General features: G+C 50.7%; 1 protein-coding gene across 1 annotated transcript in view; it reads right to left on the bottom strand.

Annotated features, from left to right (window-relative positions):
• The window catches only part of BSN (bassoon presynaptic cytomatrix protein), a 515,952-nt gene that overhangs the window by 5,898 nt on the left and 491,495 nt on the right, over positions 1–18,559 (bottom strand). Inside the window, exons 6-11 of the mRNA XM_090022461.1 lie at positions 15,751–17,932; positions 14,584–15,404; positions 13,334–13,433; positions 12,390–12,530; positions 5,162–5,216; positions 3,866–3,963 (exon numbers count right to left, since the gene is read on the bottom strand). Of these exons, the coding sequence (XP_089878587.1) occupies positions 5,176–5,216; positions 12,390–12,530; positions 13,334–13,433; positions 14,584–15,404; positions 15,751–17,932 (3,285 nt within the window). The 3' untranslated portion in view covers positions 3,866–3,963; positions 5,162–5,175. The remainder of the gene's footprint in view (positions 1–3,865; positions 3,964–5,161; positions 5,217–12,389; positions 12,531–13,333; positions 13,434–14,583; positions 15,405–15,750; positions 17,933–18,559) is intronic.

The following is an 18,559-nucleotide window of genomic DNA, read 5'->3' as shown; positions in this document are numbered from 1 at the left end:
GTATCTTTACAGGGCTTCCATGGACCACAGCCTTATTCATGGCCTCTGTCAGGGGCTGTCTAGCTGTGCCCTGGGCCCTGTCTGTGAGAAAGGGACCTAGCGTTAGCCCCAGCAGATGCAGCAAGTTGGAGTCTCTGAACACATCTAGATGAGATGCTGACTGCGCAGTAGCCTGATACAACTGCAGAGTAGCATGGGGTAAAAACCATGCTGAGACACTACTGCACAGTAGCATCACTTAAAAGCCATTCACCAGTGCTACTGTGCAGTAATTGTGGTTACTATGTATTTATTTCATGCTTGCTTATACAAGTACTAAATAAATGTGCAGTAACACCTGTGCAGTAGCATCTTGTGTAGATGCGCCCTCTGAGAGCTAGTGCTCACTTGCCTCGTGATCAGGCTCCAAAGGAAGCATGAGCACTCTCTATTTCTCTTCCTTCTAATTTCCTCTAGGTAGAGATCAGTCACACTGCTATCACACTGTCCCCTGTGGCAGTGGGTCCTTGTTCATGAGTGCCAAGCCCAGGTGGAACGGGTGGCCCTCTGGCTCATGAATTTACTTGGCAGTTCCAGTGGTTAGTGCATGGAAATGTACAACCCCATTTGGTATAAAAGAGATGGCATTTTGCCTAAGCTGAGGCTGGCAACTGCTATACAGTCCACAATAATACCCCTGGCTCTTGTGTGACACTTAGCCCCACAGGGTGAACATCTTGTCATCGCTGACCACAAGATGAACATGAGTCTGCAATGCAATGCCGAGGCTACTAAAGTGACCAAAACGCTGGCTTGCATCCATAGATGCTTCTCAAGTAAATCCTGGGACGTCATTTGCCCCTTGTACTCGGCCTTGGTGAGGTCGCAGCTGGAGTACTGCATCCAGTTTTGGGCTCCACAATTCAAAAAGGATGTGGAGAAGCTTGAGAGAGTCCAGAGAAGAGCCACGTGCATGATCAGAGGTCAAGAAAACAGACCTTATGACAATAGGCTGAGAGCCATGGGGCTCTTTAGCCTTGAAAAGCGCAGGCTCAGGGGTGATCTGACGGCCACCTATAAGTTTATCAGGGGTTACCACCAGGATCTGGGGGAACGTTTGTTCACCAGAGCGCCCCAAGGGATGACGAGGTCAAACGGTCATAAACTACTGCGAGACCGTTTCAGGCTGGACATAAGGAAGAATTTCTTTACTGTCCGAGCCCCCAAGGTCTGGAACAGCCTGCCATTGGAGGTGGTTCAAGCACCTACATTGAACACCTTCAAGAGCAAATTGGATGCTTATTTTGCTGGGATCCTATGACCCCACCTGACTTCCTGCCCTTTGGGCGGGAGGCTGGACTCGATGATCTTCCGAGGTCCCTTCCAGCCCTAATTGATGAAATCTATGAAATCTTGCTCAGCTCTCTTGGGAACAGCTCATGTTTGGATCCCCATTTCCACAACAAGGAGGAGGCAGCAGCCTTGGCATGTAAGGACAGACTGATTCAGAAGCTGTGTTTTAAACCTGTTTCCATGGCCAAACTCTTGAGGGGAAGTTTCTGAGACAGTGGTAGCTTGATCCTGGTGGAGAGTAGCATGGGCTTTGCAAAACTTACATAATATAAAGGAGGGTAGGAACCATCCCACCGCTGAACACTGCTGTTAGCTTGCTGAAAATTGTACACACCCTATTACATCTGTTCCATCCACAAGCCAACTTGTGTGCCTCCTCTCCCATCCTGCTGTCTCTGGCTGAAAGTGTTTTGGGGCAGAGATGCAGCAGCCAGGCCAACAGGGCCCAGCCTGGTGCCACCATGGTGACCGTGTGAAATGACAGAGAAGGGTTCCAATGCCCAGAAAGTGAGCTGAAGCTCTGGGCTGAGTGCAGTGTGGGAGATGGCCTGCTGCCAGCACAGGGCTGCAGGGAGCAGCTGCTAGAGCAGGGGTGGGCAATTATTTTGGGTGGAGGGCCACTTACTGAGTTTTGGTAAGCCATCGAGGGCTGCATGGCAGGCAGCCCAGGGTGGATTAATATTAATTTTCTAAATTTTTAGGGGCCCCGCAGGCTGGATAGAATGGCTTGGCGGGCCACATCTGGCCTGTGGGCCACATTTTGCCCACCCCTGAGCTAGAGGAGCTTTTCTGCCCCTGGTGAAGCTGTAGGCATTCTTCTGTCTGACTGTCATGCCCTGAGATGGGATGTGGTGGGAACAAAGTCCCTGCCCAGGCTGCATGGGAAGGGAATCCCACTCAGGAATTAGTGTGCCAAGGCCTGCCTGGGTTTCATAGATTCATAGAAGTAGGGTTGGAAGGGACCTAAGTAGATCTTCAAGTCCGACCCCCTGCCCTGGGCAAGACAGAATACTGGGCTTCATATGACCCCAGCTAGGTAACAAGCTAGCCTCCTCTTAAAGACCCCCAGGGTAGGAGCCAGTACCACTTCCCTTGGAAGTTGGTTCCAGATCCTAGCTGCCCTTACTGTGAAGTAGTGCCTTCTGATGTCCAGCCTGAACCTAGTCTCAAATAGCTTATGGCCATTATTCCTTGTTACTCCGGGAGGTGCTCGGGGGAACACGGTCTTTCCCATTCCTTGTTGGTCCCCCGGTAAGCTTATAGACAGCCACCAGGCCCCCTCTCAGCCTTCTCTTGTGAAGGCTGAACAGGTTCAGGCCCCATACCCTCTCCTCATAGGGCCTGCCCTGCTGTCCCTGATGATGCGAGTGGCCCTCCTCTGGACCCTCTCGATGCTGGCCACATCTCCTGAAATGCAGCATCCAGAACTGGACACGGTACTCCAACTGTGGCCTGCCCAGTGCCACATAGAGGGGGAGGATCACCTCCTTGGCCCTGCTTGTGATACATCTGTGGATGTGTGATAAGGTGCAGTTAGCCCAACTGACCGCGTCCTCACATTCGTGACCCATGTTCATTTTGGAATCAATAATGACTCCAAGATCTCTTTCTGCCACTGCAGCCCCCTGCACTTGTCAGTATTGAATCCCATCCTATTCTCATTCACCCACTCCTGTAACCTCTCCAGGTCCAGCTGTATCCTGTCCCTCCCTTCTAACATGCCCACCTTGCCCCAAATCTTGGTGTCGTCAGCGAATTTGAACAGGGTGCTTTTCACCCCCTTGTCCAAGTCGCTAATAAAGAAATTGAACAGTGCGGGCCCGAGGACCGAGTCCTGGGAGACTCCACTGCCCACATCCCTCCAGGTCAAATATGACCCATCCACCACCACTCTCTGGGTGTGTCCCCTCAGCCAATTTGCTACCCATTTGACTGTAGGCATCAATGCCACAGTTGCTGAGCTTTTTAATGAGAATGGGGTGGGAGACAGTTTGTTCTTCCCACTGTGACAACGGCTTCTCCAAAACTTCTGTCTACTCCTGGCCTAGTCTTGGAGAAATAGAGTCCCTACCCAGTGCCCCTTCCCCTGAGAGACTCCCTAGTGTTGCCATTCTGCTCACATAGCAAAGCCTCTGCATGCAAATGCTCGGCCCTTTGGCCCTATATGCTTTTCACTGTCCAGTTTTTTTTTCTCCAATGCATGGAGATGGACTACAGGGAATGAGCATAGGCTTTTGAGGTTCTCAGTACAATGCCTACCACACAGCTGTTTTGATCAGCTGTACCTGCTCCAGAGACAGCCAGGAGGAAGAGGCCCTAGCAGGACTGTTGGACTGGAGCCCAGGGCTAGGAGAGCAAGGGACTGCAGGTTAGGAGTGAGGTGCACTGGGAGACCTGGGAAGGAGTTTGTGCATCTGTTCCTGCCCTGTGCTATTAGTTCCTCAGTTTCAAGAGAACTAAATTCCCACTAAACCCATACTAGGCCTGAAGTGAACAGACCCCCCCAGCTGTTGTCAGACCCAGGAATACTCACTGTTATACCCAGAGTCCAACGCTGCAGGCTGAATTCACTGGTTTCTTCATAGGTTTTTCCTCTGCGGTGACTAGATATCTATTCGCTCTCTCAAATTCCTGTGAGTGAAGGGAGCGCAGGAGAGAAAAGGGAGGATGGGATGGTTAAGGCAGAGTAGGAGGGCAGTGAACGTGCACCCCACCCCTGCTACTGCCCAGACAAGGGGAATAAACTTGGCCTGCAGACAGGCCCTGCTGCTCTGTGAAAGGATGCTCTCACTGGCGTGTGTGTGGAAGCCAGCATGTGTGTGTGCATCTGGCATGTGTGTGGGGAAGTCAGGTGGGTCAGCACATGGGAATGGGCAGGGGAGTCAGGAGGACAGTCAGGGCCTGGCTGGAGATAGGGAGGCAGTGCAGAGTGGTGAGAAGTGCAATAAGGTGAGAGGCAGTGGGGGGGCCCAGGAAGAGTACTGAATGGGTGAAGAGACCAGAAGCATGCTGGATAGCACACTGGTGGGACTGGACAGGGCAGGGAGTAGTGGACAGTGCAGTACTGAGAGGAGCAGCAGGTAAGCAGGTGACGGGGGCGGGTATAGTAGTCAGGGAGTGTACAGGGACCGAGTGGCAGAGTAAGTTAGGGTGAGAAGGACAGCAGGGCATGGATGTTGTGTGAGGCAGTGAGCAGGTTGGGGGGCCGTAGTTGGGACAGTAGAAAAAGTGAAACCCGTGAGAGGGGTGGGGCAGCGGATAAGGGTGGGCAGGGTTGTGAGTAGGTCTGTGTACAGTGTCAAATGTTTGCCAGTCTTATTACATGAAGCTGTTGTGGTGCTGTGGCGAGAACCCTGCTAGGGGCATGAGCATAGGGAGGCACCTGTGTATTCACTTGTATCCCCACAAGACATGAGCAGTAACTACATAGTGCTCCCCGCATCATTCCCGCCTTCTACCCTTGCTGCAGGAGGCTGTTCTGTCCAGGTCCCACCTTTTCTTTCTGCAGTTTTCACTATCCCTGCCCACCAGCTGGATTCGCCCAGGTACCTGGGCAGCACTGAGGTGATGTGGTCAGCACAGCAGGACAGCTGTGGAGCTATATAGGTCAATGTATTTGGGAAGCTGTGATAGGATGTGAGCCAGCAGTGCAGGTGGCCACAAGATGGTGGGCATTGGTATGTGGGAGGCCAATATGCTGGGTGGCCATGGGATGGCACAAACCAGCGCACTGGGGTGGCAAGGCTGGTGTAGCAGAGCAGCTATGGAGCAGTGCGTTGGGGCAGCTCAGCATCAGCATAGTGCATCAGAGTTGTTCTGTAAGACTCACCCGGTGGAATTCTCTCACCAGAATGATGTGAATTTCTTGCCAAAAGCAGACACCGCTGTGCAGTGGAAAGAAAAAAAGAGAGATGAGTTTGATAGCGTCTCTATAGCACCAGCATTGTCTGGCAATAGGGCATCGATTGCTGGAAGTATATGTGCCTGGCAGAGTCAGCTCCAGGTTATCCCTGCTTACAAGCTGCATCTGCCAAAGCTTGTATCTTGGAGCATCTGCTGGAGCCTGGCGTATGCTAGCTTCTGGCTGTTCACACTGTAACCCTGACACCATGGTGGTAGCTAAAGTTGCATTTTATTGCCTTGTCTTTTTCTACAAAAGCTATAATGGAACTAGAATATAAGAAAAAAAATTTAAAAAACCGTGATTAAAATTAAAGTCTGCCCTCACAGCCCCCCTGGCCCTTCTGGTGTCCCTCATTCCACCCCAACAGTCTCCCCAGCCCTGCTGGTACCCCTCACTCCCCCCACAGCCCTGCAGGCACAGACACACACACACCAACAGGTAAGTGTGTGTGGAGGAAGGGAAGGGGCTGGGGGGTGCAGATCTAGAATGGGTGGGAGTTTGTGTCTGTGCCTGCTCCCAGGAGCAGGGCCGGGGGGGCAAGGGAAATGGTGCCCCTCTGCAGGCCACATACAAGTTGCCTGGCTGCTGAGGGGGTGGGCCTCATATGTGGCAGCTGCCACTGCCACCACCCACAACTGCTGCGCCCCATGCCGCTTGCCTGTGGAGCTATGCGGCTGACCTCCGGAAGACAGCATGGGGCGTGGCAGTGGTGATTGCAGTGAGGTGGCAGTGGCTCCACCGGCAAGCAGCGCAGGACAGCAGTGCCCCTCTGTGGGCCGCACACAAGCCACCCAGCCAGCTGGCTGTGGGGGGAGGGGGGCTAACATGCAGTGACCGCCACCACAGCACTGCTGCCACACTGCCTTCCCATGGCTGGCTGCATGGCTCTGTGGGCACTGCCCTATGGCTCCGCAGGCAAGTGGCATGGTGCACAACAGTGTCAGTGTAGTGGTGCCCACCCTGTGCAAGCCTCTTCCTACCCCTGGCCAGCCAGGAGGCTTGTGTGTGGCCCACAGAGGAGCACCGCTGCCCTGCGCCCATTGCCTGCAGAGCCGTGTGGCCATGGACCTATGCCCACAGAACCATGTGACTGACTGCGGGAAGGCAGTGAAGGGCATGGCAGTGGTGGCGCAGTGGCAGCTGCCACATGTGGAAGCCTCTGCTCTCCCCTCCCTGGCACTGCCTTATCCACTGCTGCTGCTGTGCCCCACACTGCCTTTCCGTGGCTGGCCGCACAGATCTGCGGGCACAGCTCCATGGCTGCACAGCTCTGCAGGCAAGTGGCATGGCAGCAGTGGGCAGGGTGGTGGCGGCCATTTCAGGGCCACTCTGGTTCCACGCGCTGCCACCCAGGTGGCCACTCCAGGGCTTTCTCCACCTCCCCGCTCCCTGCTGGAGTGTCTGGCTGGCTGCACCCAGCCAGCTCCCCACAGCCAGTTCAGCCCCCAGCCAGCTTCCCCCCAGCCCTGCCCTGCAACCCCCCAGCCCCATGCAAGCCCCACTTACCCAACCCTGCAGGCTCGAGAAGGAAAGCAAGCTTGAGCCAAACCTTGGGGCTGACTAAACATCTCAGGCCCTGCCCTCCCCTCCCCCTCCCCCTCCGAACAGGGCTGGGAGTTTCCCACCCTTTTTGCAATCAGTTCTTGCAGGCTGGAGCTCTGCCAGCCTGCAGAGCTCTCTGCAAAAAAAGGGAATCGCCACTTTCTGTGCTAAAAGGTAAAAAACCTGCATTTTCTCTGATAAAAATGGGAAATCTGTGGTTTTCTCCATTTTCCCATGGGAAATGGAAAACCTGGATCCCTGCAATCATGGCCAGAGACATGGAACAGCTGATATGGGATTCAGGCTGTAAAGAATTAAAGAGTGACAGATTAATGAAGACCAGTCAAAATGTCTCTGTGGGACACAGGTCTTATCAAATAACTTTGTACTATGTTTTGATGTCCCCATAAATGTGGTTGGTTCAGGTGATCATGATGATAGGAACACAGCTTCCTCTGAACCTCACATTATTCCCTATAATTAATCTGTCCTCACTGGCATTTTCCTTCCCACTAATCTGTGTGTCACTCAGTCACTTTCTTGGCAATAATTTTATAATTTCTGTCAGATCTCTGATAAAGATATTGCACAGATATCTTTAGATATCAGAGAACATATAGATCCTGTGACGATCCCTGCTTAAACTCTTCTTCTGGTTGATAAGCCCCAAGTTACATGTGCTTTTTCAGATCCACCAGCTAGGATATTTTAAATAATTTCAGATAAACTAGTGATTTGGAGGAGGAATGGTAAGAACACTCTGAACATCAGTCCTTTGAAGGTTTTGCCCTCAAAACTTGATTTTCATCCACCAGAGGACCCCAAAACTACAATGAAAGTCAACTGAAGACACCAGACAGCAATTCCAAAAGGCATTAACCAGACACAAAATAAGATATTTCCTTCCGTTCCTTTCTTTTTATATGCCATCCTCAGAGGCTTTGTGACCAGTTGGGACTTTTTACAGACTACAATACTTCTTCTACCTTTCCATGATGCAACACTGATTTTTGTATTGTGCTAGTGTTTTTTAATCAGAATGTTATACAGAACTGAGTCAAGTAGCTTACTGATGCGTAGGTGTATTTGAGGGCCATGTCTGAATATAGCCACTGCAAGAGTCAGACATCTAGGAACAAAGAAAGTAGGTCAATGCTTACAAGATGGGGAACTGCGTCCTAGAAAGCAGTGACTCATAAACAGACTCAGAGGTCATGCTGGAAATCAACTGCATGTGAACATGCCATGTGCTGTGGTGGCTAGGAAAACCAATGTGATCCTCAGATCTGTAGGCAGGGAAATATGAGGAAGGAACAGGGGGAGCAGACGTAAGTGACAATTTTTGCCAGATCTGGCTGTAGGAAGAAGTTTATAGCCATGACCAAACATAAGTGCATGGATGCAGACAGCTTCAAAAATGGCCAGTTGGGTGAAAATCTGAACTCTCACTGCATGAGAGGTCAGATGAAGACATTTCAAAACAGAGTAGCTTCTGTAACTTGTGTCTGCGCTGCCTGCCAGCCTCAAGCTGTTTTCAGAATGGGAAGGGGGAAAGGGAGAGGAGAGAGTTTGCTCTGGAGGTTTTTTAGCCCCTGCTAAAATGTATTGGTAAGTGTATTGGAGACCTCTGTCCGAGGTGGGGGGACTCCGGTTCACCCACCGCACCCTCCAGTGCTGGCTGGGGAACCCCTAGAAGGAGCTCCCTCTGCTCCCTTTCCCCCCTCCTATTCTGAAACAGGGACAGGCTGGCAGGGAGGAGGGGCTGTTGCTAAGGCAAACCAGCAGCAGGCTCCCAGCCAGCAGCTAGATTCCCCTCTCTCCTGGAGCCAACAGTGAACTTCTCTGTTTGTTCCAGGGGATCCTTGTAACTCAGAACATTTCCTGCAAAGTGTTTAGTTACAGCAGGGAGCTGTACTTCTGTCACACCCCCTGGTGGCAGTATATTACTACTGTTCAAGGCACAAGCAAAAACCATTTTTACCTGTTGGGTCTGATCTGGTGTCTACACTTTGAAAGCATGCAGACACATTGATAGGGGCTCAGAGAAGAGCTGCAAGAAAGACCTGTGGCCATAAGCCTACCTGGCAGTTAGCAACTAAAGGAGGTCTATTTAGTTTATTCAGTGAAAGAAGCTTGATCACACCTTGACAGCACCTACACGCAACAAAGACTGCTGAGAGGAAGAGGGCTTTCTAACCCAATAGAGAAAGCCAGAACAAAAGCTGATAACCAGGAGCTGAAACAAGAAAACTAGAATTACAGTATAAATTAGGAACAATGAGGGAAATTAACCATTGCAACACTTGACTCAGAAGCAGAATGCATTCCTCCTCATTCTGAGTTTTTTAGTGATAACCAGGAGTCCTGGTTTTCTCTGTTTAAATATCCAGAACTCTCTGATTAACCTCCCCGCAAATTTGCATTTTTGTCATGATTAAAATGAAAGGCCACTATACATATCAATATAACACTATATCAATAGAACATTGTGTTCGTGTGTGTGTGTGTATGTGTACGTGTACGTGTATGTATCAGATGATCACAATGTTTTATTGATCTATTTACAATTTTAAAGCAAATTGGAGGCCTACCAGTGCCTCAGTCACTATAATAAAATACAGCCTAAATACCTATATATTTTGGTATTTGCTTTTGTTTTTTTTATCATAGAAAATCAGAGCTCTCTCTGCCCCCTTTGCTCACCAGGACATGGGTCCAGCTGCGGCTGTTCCCACAGCTGCTTTGTGGCACTGAGAAGCACTTATATGCAGGTGTCCTGTCCCAGCTGTGTGATGTCCCCTCACTCCCAACACACAGCTGTCCCTGCCCTGCCAGTGCCTGTCACTCCTGACCCGCAGTCCCTGCTTGTCCCGCCCACACTCCCTCCTGGCAGCAGCTCCCCTCCCTGTACCATGCCACGGATCCAGTTTCAGCTGTCTTGCCTGCTGCTTTGTGGCTCTGAGCAGTGCCAGCCCCTGATGTTCTGTTCCCCATACCTGTGCCCAGACCCCAGCAGTCCCCATGCACTTCCTGGGAAACCCTGGACTGGGGATCAGGGACTGGGCTGGGCAAGCCCCTTCCCTTCCAGGCCAGCCTCCTCCTGCCCAGGCTGCTTTAGTGGGCCAGCAGGCTCCAGGCCTGGCTCTGAAGGCCGCTTCTACCTGGAGCGTTCCCCTGCCTTCTCTCTCCCTCTTACCCACCACCCCTGTTGCCACCCCTGACCCATCACACACACACACAGACCCTACTGCCACTTTCTCCCCTCCCCCTGGCCCATCATGACCCCCCTGAGTGGTTCCTGGGACCAGGAGCCCTCCTGGGGCCAGCAAGGTCCTGTGCTGGCAGGGCAGCATGTGGGCTAGTTGTGATGCTCATCCCCTCCCCTCCCCTCCCCTCCTTGCACCCTGCCACAGTGGGACCCCAGCCACTGCTTCCAGTGCTATCTGCTATCTGGTCTCAAAACTATGAATCTATTGTCATACATATATACCGCACTATTCTGATCCTCCCCTTCTAGGGGATTATTGAATGGGTGGTTGCCCAACATCTCCAGGTACATCTGGATGCTATTCCTGTATCCTTGTCAGTCTGTTTTTCATCCTGAGGATAGCACAGATACTGCTTTTGTGGCTGCAGTTTATGATCTTCACTTGGAGATCGGCCAGTGAAATTGTGTCCTGTTGACCTTACTAGATTTTTCAGCAGCCTTTACTACAGTTGACTGTAAGGCACTGATAATACATTAATATGAGCTAGTAGCTCTTTCTGGGATTGCTCTTAGTTGTTTGTGCTCTTTCCTAGCAGGGTGGTATCAGAGGGTGATGATGGAGTATTCATTGCGCTTCTGAGATCTTTTCTGTAGGGTCCCCCAAGGTCCTGTCTTGTTACCTGTTCAATGTGTCTGTCAAGTCAGTGGGCAAGGCTGTGCAGAGATTTGAGGGGAGGTGCTATCAATATGCTCATAATACCCAGCTTTATCTCATCTGATCCAGGCTCTGCAGCTTCAGTACCTACCCAGTGCCTGTTTGCAGCTGGGGATTGCATGCAGGTGAACCAATTGGGTGCATCCAGATGAGTGCACATGTGCATTTCCCCATGGAAAAATAGCAGCGGCATACAGTTGTGCCTGGTCAGCAGCTGGACTGTGGCTTTGGCCACCAGGCTCCAGTTTCAGGCGATGCACACTGTTGTCATGTGTGCCACCCAGCTTTTTTCAAGCGTTGGTTTTTTGACATTGGGACTTCCGGTGTCAAACTTCCCCCTGCCCCCTGCACTGCAAATTAGCAGACATGTCTGTGGTCCTGCATAGCACATGTGCATGCTCATATGGATGTACCTATTGAAGCTGAATCCAGACAAAGCAGAGGTGATGGTGGTTGAGAGACCTCATAACTTGGGGGTGTGGGGAGGTAGGGACATCCATCATTGTTGGGCTTCAGCTTCTCTTTGTCACTGAGGTTTGCAGCCTGAGGTGCTCCTGGATCCGCTGCTGCACCTGGATCTTCAGGTAGCAGTGGTGGCTAGAAGTGCCTTTCACCAACTCCATCTGGTGAGAAGGCTGCAATAATTTCTTTCAGATACACATCTGGACACCATCATCCATGCTTTTGTAACCTCAAGACTTGACTATTGCAATGTGCTCCATGTGTGATTGCACTTGATGATTATCCAGAAGCAGCAACTGGTGCAGAACATGATGGCCTGCCTTATGAAGGAGGTGGATGGCCAGGAGCTCATTATTTCAATACTTCAGAGACTGCACTGGCTTCTAATTAGTTTCCAGGCACAATTCAGGGTGCTGGTATTGATCTGTAAGGCCACAAATGATCTAGATTCTACACATTTAAGTGCCTGCTTCCTCTCTTAATGTTCCACCTTGATCTCTAAATCATCCAAGAACAACCTCCTGGAAGTACCATCTGTGCATCAATTTCTGCTGAAGAAAACACATGGGAGGTCTTTCTTGGTAGTAGCTCCTCTGCTCTGGAACCCTCTTCCCTTTGTGGCTTGCCAGAGTCTGACCCTGGACATCTTCCAGAAGCACTGCAAGACCTTTCTATTTGGGCAGGCATTTAACAAACATGGTAAAGCTGGAATATTGTATTGCTTGGGGAGCGTTTTAATTAAATCTTAAATCTTATTTAATATTTATTGAAAGCTGCCCTGAGCCTTTTTTTGGGGGGGAAGGGTGGCATAGAAATCAATAAATATTCATTGACAACTATACATAGGCCTTTTCTCTCTCTGTCACTACATGCATCCATTCCTCCACACATCCATTCACATGATCATCCCTACATTCCCATGCATACCCTTCTCTCTCAGTTCTCAACAGCTTATAACAGGAATTGGTGCACAAATGTTGCTCTGCTAACCCTGCATTGCATTGACATTTGGGCAATTGTTCTGTGGTTGATTCTGTCTCAGGAGCTCCACATGCTGGTGCATGTCCAAAAAGACCCACCAGGTAAGTTTCCAAGGAGCTTCTTTTTTGAGTTGCCCAGCAGAAAGAGAATGTCCCTGCCTGTCTCCAGGGTGCAGCCTCCCAAACGCTCTCCAACCATTTGTAGGAACATCCCAGCCGGAGGCTGGCACTCATGGCCATTCTTACCTTCAGTCAATTTGCCTGCTTGTTCCGCTGCCCCTCCTGGTAGGATTTTGGAAAACATGCTCTCTCCATCCACCCCGGGCTGTCCAGCTGCTGTCGCAGCAGATGGAGTTGCTCCTGAAGGCTTTTGACCCACTTTATTACCTGTTGGGAAATAAATAGACCCATGGTAAGTGACCTTCCAGCTAGTGACCCTTCCCCTGCATGGGGAGTGATCTCTAAAACTGTCATGCTTCCCCTGGTAGGGCTGGAAAACTGGTGGCAGCACATGAGTGGTTTTAACCCATCGCAGGTACAGACAGAATTCCAGTACAGAACATGGCAGGTTGCTTATATCTGCTTTCCTGAATGGGCACTGCCTCATTACAGATCACTGAAGCCATCCTACATGACCCTGTCAGATGCAGCTCCTGCAGGATGCTAATCTAGGCTTGTTCCATAACCTGGCAAGAGCAGAAATGTTTTGGTTCCATGCTACCCTGGGCAACGTTACCTGTGATGGCTTTACTCTACAGCATCTGAATGATGCTGAGGGACTGTAAAAATAAATTAAAGACTAGCTGTCCATAAGGCTGGTGGGAGAAAAGTACAACAGTTTGGTAGCCAATGGCACACAGTAGAGCACAACAGTCAGATTAGAATTACATCCAGCTGCCTTTGACACCTCAGCCCAAGTGACCAGATTTATGGCTGGAATAAAAGTAGGCTTTGACATAAGACCAGAGAAAAGCTTAAAATCATCTTTATGGTACTGTAGCAAGGCACTTTAGTGCTCTGAGACTGTCCCTCTGCTGAAGGGCTATGGAGGACTATAACTAGATCTTCTCCAGTCAGGTGGACTGGTGCTGCTTTCTCCCCCTCAGTGCGAGCACTGGTGGCAATGGTACTGAGAGCCTGGTTTGGAGAAGTGACATAGCTGGGTCAATGGTGGCAGTCTGGCTACTGACCTGCAGCTGCTGCCCCTGGTGGCTGTGCTTGGGGCACTCTCCCCGGCTGCTGTGGCACTTTTGTGGTGGGTTTGGATGCCTCCATCTGTTCTGCTTTTGGCTGTAACATAAAACGTACATCAGACTTCCTCTGGTCTTCTGTGGTAGGCAGGAACATGGGACGTGGCCATCAGGGCTGGCATGATAGTGAACCCAGCGGAAAGGGGAAAGGGCAACACTTCTGCAAGGACTGGCAAACACAGCGTATGCACTGGGAGAAGGACTGCAGTGAGTAAGCAATGGGCACACTGCACACCTGCTCTCAGCAAACTCACATGTACATCCTGCCCCTACACAGAGCTCCACCATGCAACCAGCCATGGGTCTATAAAGAGCATACCCCTGTGACAACCACGACAGCTATGACTGGCTTTAGCTTTCACAAGCAATCTCCATGCAGCTTTGAAGCAGCTGTTCCCTCTGTCTTTCCACTCAGTGGGCAGCTGGTGGGGCTGGCTAAAATGATGGCTGGGCAGGTGGAGGAGTCCTGGATGTGGATGTGGGGCCTGGATTGGTTTACCAACCTCCAGCCCTCTTTACACACTCCCTATGCCCAGACCCCTTGCTTCCATCACCTTGGCCTTCCTCATCCCTCATTCTTTCTCTTGCTCCCATAATTCTCCTCTCTTCCACTCCCTCCTTCCTGCACATGTGTGTGCAAAGCTTGTGGATAAGGGAGGCAGATGGCTATTCTGGGGGATGAAAATACCTGGCAGTGAGCCAGCAGGTTCCTGCCAGCTGGTTTGTCTCAAATGTGGGGGGTAATTTTGTACGTCTGTGTGTGACTTCTAAAAGAGCCAAGCTTGGGGCCTGAATTCGGTCATAAAAGTATGAAAACAAAGAATTTATAGTCCTGCACTGCGGGTGGGTCTCAGCACAGCCTTAGCTCTGGAGCCGCTCCTGATATCCCTCTGCCGAATACCTCGTTAAGATCTCCTGTGCCATGGGCGCAGCTGGTACTTAAAACCTGGGTCACCTCCCTCTCTTTGAAATGCTCTGCACTCTCCTGTGCTGTGCAATACGCCAGGACTAGCCGTGGTGAGTGCCACCCTGGGTTTTGGGATACACCAGGGTATTCCCGCCATTGTGCTCCCCTGTACTGGGTGAACTACCAGGGGTGCTGTTGCTGGTGCTGTGGGACATGACACGCTGCAGCTCCTCAGTGTAAGGGGCAGATACATTGTACCGAATATAGCAGAGGATATACTTACTGGTGTTGCTTGGTGTCCCCCTGCTTGGGTGTGGGGACTTGGCTGTGGCTTCCCTACTGGCTGAGGTGGAGTGGGCTGCTGCTGTGGTAGTCGCGAGGAGGGTGGTCCTTGAGCTCCCAACTGCTGCTGCACCCTAGCCTGCTGCTGCGGCTGCTGTTGCGGGGGCTGCTGGGAAGGGCCTCCTTGCTGTTGAGCAGGTTGCCTGGATGATGGCTGCTGCTGCCTGGTTGATGGCTGTTGTGGCTGCTGCTGCGGTGGCTGCTGCCCTGGTTGTTGTTGCCTTGTTTGCTGTGGTGGCTGCTGTGGTTGATGGGGAAGGGGCTCTGTTTTCTGTGGCTGAGGTGGTGGTTTTTGTGTTTTCTGGGACTCTGAGGTATGGTGGTAATTGGATGGCTGCCGGGATTGCTGTGAGTACTCTGAAGTGCTGGAAGGGTAACCTGGCTGTGTCCTCGTTTCTGACTGCTGAGTCTTCTTCTGGGAAGAAGGCTGTGTGTGTGTGCGGGGTTCATGGCGGCCCTGATCTCTGGGGTGCTGCTTGGATGACCTCCGAGGTTGATCATCATTTGGGTGGCGTGAGGATGAATGCCTTACATACTCTCCATGGTGCCTGTGGTCTTTGGAAGAAGAATGACGTGGTTGAGAGTAATCATCATGCTGCCACAGGTCGTCATCTGGAGGCTCATCATAGTCATGGTAGGTGTGTTTAACTGAAGCTCTCTTCTGGGAGGAAGAGGCGTGGCCACTGCAATGCCTTAATCTTTCTGAGCGAGCATCCCTGGGTTTATCAAACCAGTCTGTCTCCTCCTGACCCAAATGATAGGCTTCAGAAACCAAAAATAGATCACAGTCAATCTCTCGATCCAAAGGCATGAACGTGGCCCAGACTGAAGCCATGCAATGAAATAAAAAAATGCAAGCAGCTTATCACATGCATATGGGATACATCACAGCAGCAAGTCAAGACCCCTCCCCAACAACGTACAAACAGGGTTTTACATGTCTTTACATTGAGCAAGCACTGAACACCAACAAGCTAACACAAAACACCCAAAACAAAGAGTGGAAAAGGGAGAAGGCACATGGTGAGCAAACTCAGGCTGTGAGACTGTCTTTGCATATGAGGTGCATGAGCATGCTCTGGGATGTATCACCACAGGTAGCTGTTACCTTCACTGTCTGAAACAACGCAATGTGAATCATCCATCATGTAACCATCCTCATGCTTGTAAGCGTGGTTCCTTGGCACATCTTTGATATGTTCTTGTACATCAGGCAGTGAGTGGCTGGAGCAGAACTGAGGACAGCTGTCCCCAGCTGATGGAGGGAGAGGTCCACCTGAGGAACGGGACACACCCACGGACTTTCCTAAAGGACTGATGGGACTTTCCTCTTCTGAGGCCTGTGTGCGAATTGGAGGTCGCCCTCGACCCTGACTCATGATAAGAGAAGAAGGCTTGGAGCTGCCTTTCTGGGATCTTTCCATGCTGTCTCTCTCATAGGACTTGCTTCTGCTGCTCACATCGCGGCTTGATGATTTCTCTGTCCCATAACCAGATGATCTTGATCTGCTTCCACTGCTGTACACTCTCTCATCATCTGTCATATCCCTGCCAGGCACACCATAGTATTTCTGCTGTTCATACACATTCTTCTTGAGGCCATAGGTGATCTCATCCTGAAACTTCTTTGCTCTGGATGCCACATTGCTGCTGCTGACAGATGTAGTCACTGTGTATGAGGCCAGGTCTGACTCCACATCTTTGGCTTCTTCAATGGGGGAGAATTTGGAGATCTTCTGCTCCATACCTTGTTTTCTGTGCTTACTGCGCTTGGAGGAGATAACAGCAGGGGCCAAGTTTTTGGAGGAATGTTTCTGCACCCCTGTGCCAGAACCATGCTTGTCTGGCCGTGAAGAGTGCCGGTAATCATTGTCCCCATAGTAATAAGAACTGCTGCTCCCTGACATCCTGCCATTGCTCTCTGGCCCCCTGTGGTAGCTGCCCTTTCCTCGATGGTCAGTACTGTGGTGGTCATACATGTCCTCCTCTGACTCCTCCTCTGTTTTGGCATAGCAGCATGGTCTGTTGGAACTGTCAGCATCCACCAGATCACTTTTTTCTTTAAGTTGGCGGCCATTACTGCCTTGCATTTGCACCTCTCTCTTCTGGCTTTCTGCCACTGTGCTGTCTTTGGTTAGTTCACTAATGTCATCAATCATCACGTAATTGCGAGGAATGTTCTGCTCCAGGTTTGTATAAAGAGACTCAGATGAATAAGTGGCTGAAGGGCTGTGCACAGCATTGCTCCGGTCAGGTGGCTTGGCCTCTGGGGTCTTGTACTGCTCATAGCTGCTGGTCACTGTTGTGGTGCTGAAGGTGACATCTGGGGCAGCTGAAGAGACTGTCACAGCTGGGCTGCCAATCACTTCATAATTAGTAGGAATCTTTTGCTCTAAGTCAGCCAGTGATGTCTGCCGTGGCTTCTGGTGTGTGGACTGCGTGTCTGCCTGGGTTTGGAAAAGCGCACTCTGCGCTGGCAGCAAGGGTGTTGAGTTGGGGTAGGTGGTCTGTGTTTGATAGTGATTAGGTAGCCGGAAACCTTGCTGGCTCTGCAGCCCCAAGTCTGATTGGTAGCTGGTGTTTGGAGTGAAGGTATGTGCTTGATACGTACTCTGGGAGGGATAGGTGGGTAGCTGACTTGCCTGGAAGCCATTCTGAGAGGTGCTGTTGCTCACCACAGGATACTGGGGAGGCTGACTTCTCATTTGTTGGAAAGCACTGGGGCTCTGCAGACCTGCTGGTCCTGTGGGGTACTGATAAGGGGCATAAGAGGAGGCTGATGTATACTGCAAGCTGGAAAATTCAGCGTACTGGTTAGCTGAGGTGGTGCTTGGCCGGGTGAGCAGGCTGCTGCCCTCATAGCTGGAGAGACGTAAATTGTTCAACTCACTGTCAGACATGTAATCCCTGTTCTCTCCAAGGCATCTTAGGTAGGGATAGTCTCGGATACTCCTATCCTTCAACAGAGACTCCTTTCTTTGATTAATTCCCAGCTCCAGATATTTCAGCTTGGCATCGATCTCCTTCTCTTCCTCATCTAACTCAGCTTGCTTCTTCCTTAGTTTTGTAGATTCATGCTCCACCAGCTTCAGATCACGGTCAATGTCTTTGAGTAGACTGGCCTTGGTTACCTGCATAGCTTGCCCTCCTATCCCCTTCTGCATGAGGCTAGGCAGGTACATTTGGGAGTGGGCTTGACTGGCCAGAGGTAGGTGAGCTTCCTCTGGAGGGGGGCTGGGTAGGGTGCGTTTCACCTTCCGAATCAGTGTGCTGGACTGCAAAGTGGAAATCTAGAAAACAATTGAAACGTGTTAATTCTAGACAGGGGAAAATTTTTCTAAAGAGGATAAAGGCACATACTGCACACCTCATTGGGAACTGGTTCTGTAGGAACACTCTGCACTTCTGTGCTGCCCTTCATCAGAGTTTAGCAAAGCCCTTAAACATTAATTTGTTAAGACTCTACATGCTCCCAGGTTATTACAGTAGTTGATGGACTAAAGTGAAAACTGAGATGCAGGTATGAGAAATAACTGATCAAGATCAGAAAGTGAGATAGCAGTTGGGATGGAAGATGTATCCAACAGACTTGACTTACGGCTTCGTTCTACCACAAAAGGAGGTAGGTGACTTCCATCCTGCCTGATTTCCATATCATGCATCTAGTTCCAGGACTTCAATCCTAGTTTAAAGTCTGTAAGTACCTAAGTTTTCAAGACTTAAATCTATCAGTTACCTAAAATTCTGCTTCTGTACATGCCCAGAAGTACCTGAATCTTTCAGTGCCAAGCAGTTCAGCACCTTGCTCAGGCTTAAGCCCTGCTGGGACCAAGTGACTAGATGTGCCCCTGATCATTTGGCCTGAAGGTCTCAATCTCAATAGTGTAACTAAGAGAGGATAAGCAGTACTCGAGCCC

The sequence above is a fragment of the Crocodylus siamensis genome, chromosome 11, assembly GCF_052110815.1.
Source record: "Crocodylus siamensis isolate JL-2025a chromosome 11, ASM5211081v1, whole genome shotgun sequence".
NCBI lineage: Eukaryota > Metazoa > Chordata > Crocodylia > Crocodylidae > Crocodylus > Crocodylus siamensis.
Note: the sequence above shows the minus strand (reverse complement) of the source record. Positions and strands in the feature narration are given on the sequence as shown.